At 35.4% G+C, this 9476-nt stretch overlaps 1 protein-coding gene across 1 annotated transcript in view; it reads right to left on the bottom strand.

Moving 5' to 3' along the window:
- DAAM2 (dishevelled associated activator of morphogenesis 2) overlaps positions 1–9476 on the bottom strand; it is a 150456-nt gene that overhangs the window by 43415 nt on the left and 97565 nt on the right. The window contains exons 14-16 of the mRNA XM_081312958.1: positions 9145–9252; positions 6546–6581; positions 4993–5099 (exon numbers count right to left, since the gene is read on the bottom strand). Of these exons, the coding sequence (XP_081169084.1) occupies positions 4993–5099; positions 6546–6581; positions 9145–9252 (251 nt within the window). The remainder of the gene's footprint in view (positions 1–4992; positions 5100–6545; positions 6582–9144; positions 9253–9476) is intronic.

Raw genomic sequence — 9476 nt, 5'->3', positions numbered from 1 at the left:
TGGACCAATCATTTCCTTAACTTTTTTCTTGTTTTTTATATGTTGAAAGAAGCTTTTTTGTAATTTTTGACTTTGGTTGCAAGTCTTAGTTCATTTTGAGCCTTAGATTCCTCACTTCATTTTTGCAGGCACGGGCTATTTGCTGATATTCTGCCTTAGTTATGTGCCCCTCTTTCCAATTCTTATACTTGTCCTTTTTATCTTTCAATTTATCAGAGTTCTTTATGCAGCCATGCTGGTTTCTTTTGAGAGCTGTTATTTTTCTTCTTTGTTGGTATTGTGCTAGACTGGGCCTTTATTATCTCACTTTTCAAAATGTCCCAAGCTTCTTGAGTTGTTTTCCCCTTTAGGATTCTCATCCATGGAATTCTTCCCAAGGTCTCTCTAAGTTTATTGAAATTAGCTCTTTTAAAGTCCAAGACTCTCATTTACCTGAATTTCTACTTCATTTACCTGAATTTCTAGTTCTAGTTTTTACCTGAAAGTCTAAGATTAGAAAGTAATATCATAATCTGGCCTTCATACACAGAAATTCTTCCCCCAACTTCAAGTATATTGAAAAAAAGGATCAAAATCAAAGTTCCAAATATTTTGAGAGGCATCTTCTGAAATTTGTTTTTGATGAGGGAGCACTTTGTTTTCCATTAATCACTTCCAACTACAACCAATAAAAAGACATTAAATATTGGCAAAATAACATATGAAATCTGGCAAATCATGCCCTGGCATTAAAACCAGGATATTTTAGGTACTAATCTCTGAAGTTATAGGTTACCATAGACACAGCAAAATACACGTGCAGAAAAATAACATTGAAAAAATGAAAGGGACAAAAGAAGTATACTATTTCTAATTACTTTCTTGGCACCTGTATTATTTCTTTTGCAGTCCATATAGTGAATTTACAAATATGCACACACACAAACATAATCAATGCCAGTTTGCTTATTGTAGTCTCTAGCCAGCACAACTTCTATCTGTTCCCAGAAATCACTTAAAACTCCAAAGGAAAACTGGGGAAAGAAACCAAATGGCCTTTTTAATGCATTCCTTGAGCTCCCAATTCGATATAGCTCAGTTAATCTTACAGAGAGACATAGAATTATAATTGAAGTTGACAGACTGCAGAAAGGGGATCACTGTCCATGGGGCAAGTAAATGAATCACATCACAATTATTCAACAAAACCTTCACTATTTTCTTCTCCTAAATACTTCCTGTTTCAGACTACTTATGAATGACTAAGCACAGAGTCAGAGGAATAAGAATATAGGCACTGAGAAAAGAGACAAAATGGTATTGAGGATTCCAAGGGATTTTTTTCTAAGGAGAAAACTCATTGGTATTTTATTTTCTCATGCTATAGGGGAAAAAAAAGAAAATCACAGATATAGACAAAATAGCAACAGCCTAGACTAGGGTATTAATAATTAACATCTAACCATGTGGAAAAGGGTAAGGGGCTACTATGTGAGAAGGAAAATATTGTTAAAAATGGGTAAGCTACATTGCTTAAAAGTGTTTTAATCCATTATGTTTTAAAAACATACTGTATGTCCTACCTTTAACTAGAGTACTTACTTTAGAAACATCTCTCTTTCCCTTTCTCTCTGAAACCATCAATGATATTAACAGAAATACTGTAAAAAAATATTGGAAGAAAAACACTTATTTGTATATGGTATTTTGGTGCTACATTGGAGAATACTCAGTCTCCTTTTTTTCAAAACAGAACAATTAATTCTTAAAAATAATGTAAAAATAGGAAGGGAGGACATATCACTGTTAAGAGTGGGAGGAAAGGGGTAATTCCAATCTGGGAAGATCCTACAAAAGATAATAAAAAAACAGATCTGCGAACAACTAGAAGCAAACAAAGTTATAACTAGTAGGCTTTGTTAAAAACTGATCATGCCAAACCAATCTTATTTCATTCTTTGATAAAGTGACTAAACTAGTAGACCAGCGAAATGCTGTGGATATGCTGTAGTATACTTAGATTTCAGTACGGCCAGGGCTTTTTTTCTCATTGAACGCTCAGAACGGAATTCCAGCACCTTTTTTAGATGGAACCTTGTAGGGTAGGCAAGGCGGGTTGTATGACATGTGTGAGTTCCAGCACCTTTTTGTTTTACAAAAAAAGCACTGAGTACGGCATTTGATAAAGTAGACCACAACCTACTCCTTGGTAAGCTAGAAAAAGGTGGAATGGACAACATCATCACCAGATGGATCTGTAGCTGGCTGGCAAACTGTACTCAACAACTAGTCCTCAGTGGCACTACATCCACATAGAGAGAAGTAAGCAGTGGGGTACCACAAGGCTCCATCTTAGTACTCTTCAATATCTTCATAAATGACTTACATGAGGGAATAGAAGGGAAACTCATCAAATTTGCAGGACAAGAAACAATGGTTGGAAACTGATCAAGGAGAGAAGCAACCTGGAATTAAGGAGAAACTTCCTGACAGTGAGGACAATTAATCAGTGGAACAGCTTGCCTCCAGAAATCGTGGGCGCTCCATCACTGGAGGTTTTTAAGAAGAGACTGGACAGTCACTTGTCTGAGATGGTATAGGTTCTCCTGCTTGAGCAGGGGGCTGGACTAGAAGACCTCCAAGGTCCCTTCCAGCTCTATTCCATTCCATTCCATTCCATTCCATTCCATTCCATTCCATTCCATTCTATTCTATTCTATTCTATTCTATTCTATTCTATTCTATTCTATTCTATTCTATTCTATTCTATTCTATTCTATTCTATTCTATTCTATTCCATTCCATTCCATTCCATTCCATTCCATTCCATTCCATTCCATTCCTTTTGGAATGTGGTGGTCTCAAGTCACAATTGATGTTCAAGCTAACTGGGGATCTATGGAAAATTAAACTCAATCATTATAAGTCCAGTATATTTGAAATGCAATAGATCAAGCACTAAATAACAGAGGACTATAATCTCTCTTATTCCAGTAATTACTAGTGAATCTGGCCATTTGTACACAATATATATATTTTAAGAAAAATCATTTGGAAAAGTTTCTAAGGTCTGTACTGGCAGCTCCAAGATGCATCTCCAACCCAGTTTTAGGCTCAAGACAGAAAAATCTAAAATAGATGGGCATGATGGTTAGTTATAACACATCAGTTGAAGATTTTCCCTAATTGCCTGGTTCTGTGAATTTTGAAGGATAAGCATCCCTCACCATGCATACTGGCAGTGAATCTGGTTATGATCAGACAAAAAAAGAAAGTTATTCAAAGGTTGGATGATACTGAATACTAAAATCAAGTTAGCATCCTTTCCTGAAACAGTTCTGACAGTGAAAATCACATGGAAATCTGCAAGCTAGCAATACAAGTTAACACTCCCGAGATTACAGAAGGGCTTTAGAGGGCCAGGCACAATGTCCTCTGGTTGGCTTTACTGAAGGGCAAATTCACCAAACTCCCACTAAAAAAACACACCTGCCCCATATGACTTTGGGAAAATAGAAACTTTTCAACACATATTGTTTTGCTGTACATTTAAAGATTACATACTAACAGTGTTGCAACATCTCTCCAGAAGGACACTGCTCTTTCAAACTCCAATCTTACTAATATTAACACTGGAGCCAAATTTTGTGTGGCTGCAGTAAGAATGCATCAACAGCTAATGTGAGGCTTGGAGATGATGGGCATTGAGATGATGAAAGCTTATTATTTTGTACAAAGTTGCTTGTAAAAGTTGCTTTCCATAAAGTTGCTTGCCCAAAGCATGTAGGTCTATTAGCAGGTATGGGGTTTTTTTCAAAGAACATTCCTTCTAATATTTGTTTAAAATATTTTCAAATCAAGATGCATTGAAGCAAGAATTTTATTAGATAATTATACTGCCTCAGTCATGGACTTAAGTGAAGAACTATATGGTCATAAAGTCTAGGAGTAATAGAAGGAGATTATGTTCTTCCTCCTTCCATCTTCTTTTTAATTTTCATTAAAAACTGTTAAGAAGTAAAAGGTGGAACAACCCACACTTTGTCTATACGTGGTCAGACTAAGAGCCCTCTGTCTGGAACCATTCTTGTGTATTCATTCATAAAAGCAACTTGAGTTCTTAAGACAAAAGCTCTTAATCCTATTGCTTCTCATGTTAGGAAATAAAGCAGTGTTAGGAATGCTTGAATGTTTTTTTCTTGGTGTCAAATATTTTATGCCTATGTACCTAAAAAGATGAATGTAGCCTGAAAATACTCTATCAATTACTTCTATCCATTATTTAGCACTGTTTTTCCCCCACCCCATACTACATTTACCATAACTATCCTCAAACTTTCTATCAAAAGCAGAAAAGGCAATGGACAAGTTATTCAGCTAAACACCTAAGGTGCAGATGTTTACAAATGCCAAACATGCCATTGCACCATTTCTTTGCATACTGTCTTTTTCAGGAGCAAATGAACCATTTACTTCCAATCATTCTTGACACAATTAGGTAAAAAAATAGGTTACATGAAAAACATTATTTTAATTAATGAAATACTTGATATGAATAAAAGAAAAAAAATGCATAAAATTTACCAAATCACCAGAAAGAATTATTTTTTTTATTAACAGCCACAAACATACATTGGGAAATATAAGCAATATTTCTAAGAAACTGTCTGATAAGTGAGGATATAAAATATAAATCAATATTTAGATTTTAAACATTGTTGTTAACATCCAAGGGACACAAACTGCCAAGTTGTGTAAATCACTGTTTGAGTTTATATCACAAATTAGCTTAAATCCCAAGCTGATGCATTTGTTTTCCTGTGAAAGACAGAATTGATCAAAGTTGACATGGGATAGAAACCTAAGCATCTTTCATTTCTCAAGAACATTTCAGAGGCAGTTTCTGGTCTAAAATGTTTGGAATAGTAGCAGTCAAATAGAAATTCTACTTGCATCCTTTCTGTATACCAACAAACTGAAATTCCAGACAAATGCAAGATAAGGTAAACTTACTTGGAAAGGAGGATGACACAATTTTGTGCTCTCCGGCCATCAATCACAGAAAGTTCTTTCACCTTTCGACTGGATAGGTATAAGTCTTCAGTTGATCCCATTTCCTTCTACAAATAGTTTAAAAATGGGAAATTATTTCTTTTTTCTTATTGCATTTTTCAGTCAATGCAATACTTAGAAGGAATACATCATATCCAAAGTAACTAGTGTGGGAGGAAATCCACCCAAGTTGTAGGATTACAATGCTATAAAAATCAAACTGAGGAAAAAATCAAGTGTATAAACATGTTGTTTCCTTATTTATTATGTGTTTCCTTCCAAATCCAGATGTAAGTGCAACAGACAACAGTATACGTGCAAGCATGCATGCATATATATGTGCATCTCAGATCCTTATTTTATTGTCTTTGCTATAAATGGGATTGCCTGAAAAGTATAATTAAATGCAGAACACATTAAACACATTGCATAAACTTAAATCCAAATAAATAAAGTATGTTCAAAAAGTAGGAACAATATTACATTTCACTGGTAAGTGAAATAACCTTTGACTTAACGGATAGAATTGAGATTAAAAAAAAGATGATGGAGAGGTGAGGAGAAACAAGTTTGCTGATTTCATTTTCCCCTGTACACATCCTTGTAGACTTCTTGGTAGCAATGCAGAATCATTTGATATTGCCTGCTTTCAAGATGTTTTTCAATTTCCCAATGTAGGTTACAGATTTAGGATTCTCCTTCCTTCTTTCTTTCTTTCTTTCTTTCTTTCTTTCTTTCTTTCTTTCTTTCTTTCTTTCTTTCTTTCCTTTCTTTTCCTTTCCTTTCCTTTCCTTTCCTTTCTGTCTCAGTTTTTCTTTATTGCTTGAGGGTTTTTTTTATTTTATAAAAAATCCCTATAAATACTAGGATGCTAAGAAAGGATCTGGTATCAATCAGGTATTTTCATGCTGGACTATGTTTGAGTTACTCTTGCAATCTTTTCATTGTAAGAAGGAATGTAAATCACTCAGTGTTGTATTGGAATGGAGTAGTATTTGGAACCTAGTAAATAAATAAAAATGCAAATAAAATTCCTAAAATCCCATACTGTTCCAGATCTTCAGTTTAGTGGAGCAGATATTCTAAGAGTTAAAAAGCTGAAAGAGGAAGAATCATTAAAGTCACCTCCCTCTTGTATTCTTTGCTCAATTCAAAAGATGTTCCCATGAACAACTGAAAGTCAGGATCCTTTCCTTAGTAAATAAAAGTAATAGGATTATTAGCAAAAGGTGAGTTATGCCTATTTTTCTGTCTTTTGTAAACAAAGTAAGAGCACCCATCTCCAATATCTCTCACTTGTTCACGTGGGTTTGGATACACAAAAGCCAACTGAATTTTGATTTCTGTCTCTCAAAAATCATGCAAGACAGAAACACCCATACATGTGCAGATGAAAGATAAGGTTTACTCATGCAATAAACAAAGTGGGCTATGAAGTTACAGTTGGATCTCGTGATCTCAATACTGGAAAAGAAATCCACAAAGTCAGAAAGGGGACAGGTAGTAATACTCACCGGCTTACAGGAAGAAGAAGGATTAGTTAACAGGTCCTACTCAGACAACAGTTGAAGATAACAGAGAAGGAAACATGCCAACAGTTAGCAACAGCAATACAAAGGTACAGAGTTTATCAAAGCAATAATATTTGGTCTTCTAATGAAGCGCTGGTTAATTTGACACTATTAAAATAATCAAAGAAATGCCTCGCAGTTTGTTCTCCCTTCCGTAGTCACAAAAAGTAGGAGATATTACTGAATTTGCCCCTTTTCTATAGAGATTCTAAAGACGATAGTTAACAGGATTTTACAGGCAATAATAAGGTTTCTCACTACTTTCTTTTTTGCAGTTATGTTAGTGATGTTATAAAATAATAAACTGGCCTTTTGAACATCATAATATAATCAGTGAGAGACCTTGGAATAAAATTATATTCCTGTTTAACATTGCCTTACCACTATATAACAAACAGCAAATACTTTTGTATGGAGTGAAGAACAGACTCTTTGTCTTCTCTAAGAAAAAAGAAGTCGTTTACAGGAAAAGAAGCTGGGGGACCAAATACAATATCATATTAACTGCAGCAAGAAAAAGAAATAAATGCCTCATTCATGCTCATGCATGCAACAGCCCCCCACCAAATGTCTCTGGGATTTGCTGAGTTTAGCTTCATTTGGCTGAAGTTTAAAGCCAGTGAATGACCAGAATAGAACTGGTCTGTTTAGACAAGCAAACCTCATTTTGATCATATCTTAAACTTGCAGAATCATGACCCAGTCCCATTCAGCTTTCTATAACAAGACAGGAAGTATTCAATTAACTATCTAAATCTCTAAACTTTGGTTAATCAAATGGGAACGTATCAGGAACATAATCTCAGTTTGGTGTAAAGCTTTAGCCTGTCTGAAATTTGGTTAGTTTTTGTGATTGATAAGAAGTGCTAAGAGGTCATTTGTCGCTGAAAGGGAACCAAACTTTAAATGTTGATTCAGAAATGGTCAACTCATTTTCATGTGCTTTTTGGCAATAGCCTTGGTGGAGCAGTGGGCTAATGCCTCCTTAAGTAACACCAGCTGCCTGCAATTAGTGCAGGTTCGAGTCCCACCAGGCTCAAGGTTGACTCAGCCTTCCATCCTTCCGAGGTAGGTAAAATGAGGACCCAGATTGTTGGGGGCAATTAAGCTGACTTTGTAATAATGCCGCTTGGGGGGGGGCAAAAGCCCTAATAAGCAGGCATATACATAGAATGAAGGCTATTGCTAAGCACATTGATTTGTGCTTTAGATTGTAAGCTGCCCTGAGTCTTCGGAGAAGGGCGGGATATAAATGGGATTTTTTTTAAAAAAAATATGAATCTGAATCTTTTAGGAGTCCTGAAAATTAAATGGTTCATTTCCAAAGGGAAAATGAAAGATTTTGGAGTCAGGGCAGTTTTTTGGACTAATTTATTAAAGTCTTTCAATAGTTTCCTACAGTGTGGCATCATTGTTTTATATTATTGGAAAAGAAAAGCTGAACTTCCAGCCCAGCTTTGGACTATCATTTGTACAGGAGACAACTGGGAGAAACCTTGTTTTCAAAAATATAATTTAATAGCTAAGCAAGAATTTGGAAAAGAAGGGGAGGGAAAGTTAAAATCCCACTGATCTATCCAGTTGAGTCTCACTTGTGACAGAAAGACAGCATGAGGCTGATCTGCTTTCTAAGAAAAGGAGGGGAAAAATCCCTGCACAGCTGCTGTTAAAAGTATGTCACTACTGTTAGCATTAAAATATCCATTATAATCTATTATTTGAAAGAAAAGTAAAGAAAGTCAAGTAAGCCAAATACAAAGCTGAACTAAATTTATTACACAAGATTTATTAGCTAAGAAGAAACTGTATTACAAAATGAGGGGGGAAATGGAATTAACATCATTAATAAAACAAGTGAAAAAAGACTAAAAAGATTCCATTTGAATTGGGTGGCTAATAAATTTGAATTACTAGACTAGACTAGACTAGACTAGACTAGACTAGACTAGACTAGACTAGACTAGACTAGACTAGACCAGACCAGACCAGACCAAATCAAGCCAAGCCAAGCCAAGCCAAGCCAAACTACACTAAACACCACTACCCATCATATAACAACTGCAACCACAAATCAGATTGGTAATGCCAAGTATTGTATTTTTCCACTAAAGGCAAATATTATGGCAAACAAAATGTAGGTGCTTGTTGAGACTATGTTAAACTTGTCTACTTATTGCCTGACATTCTCATCAGCACAAGGTATCTTGGTCAAGCCACCATTTGATGTCTCACAGTGTTTCAGAATGATGCTATATGATGACCTTGCAGGAAACAAAGCCTAGCACTGTGGCACACCATTTCCAGTCATCAACACCAGGAAAGTTAAGGGTCCACCAATAAAAGAGGGAGCCATCCAGAAGGCTATTTACCCGGCAAACTCAAACCTGGAGCCAATCTGTTTATCCTGAAAATACTATATCCATGAAAAGACATTTCCTACTGAGTTTTCTCTGTTGGTGCACCAAATACTGGAACCATTTTTATAGAGGAACATAGAGACTTCAGAACCTGAACTGAGGGAAATAGCATTGAAATGTCTTACCTGATGTCTTTGATAGGCTGAAAACATTTTTTCAAAATCTTCCAAATCCAGCATCTTGAAAGCTTGTATGTCATCAATTTCATGCCAGATGGTACCATGTATCTTTTCCTAAAATTCAAAGAGATGTATATAGCTGTGGTTAGTCCTACATTCTAGTGAATCATAATTTTCACATAGCCATCATTGTTCCATCTTCAACCTTCAAATACAAACAAAGGCAGCATGCTATTAAAAATAATACTTAGAGCATTGCTTCCCTCGTCTTTCATTTCACAGTTGATTGCAATTCATTCATCTAGCACTTTATTAAATATATCACAGATGGGTAACAT

The sequence above is a fragment of the Vipera berus genome (assembly GCF_964194415.1).
Source record: "Vipera berus genome assembly, chromosome: 1".
NCBI lineage: Eukaryota > Metazoa > Chordata > Lepidosauria > Squamata > Viperidae > Vipera > Vipera berus.
Note: the sequence above shows the minus strand (reverse complement) of the source record. Positions and strands in the feature narration are given on the sequence as shown.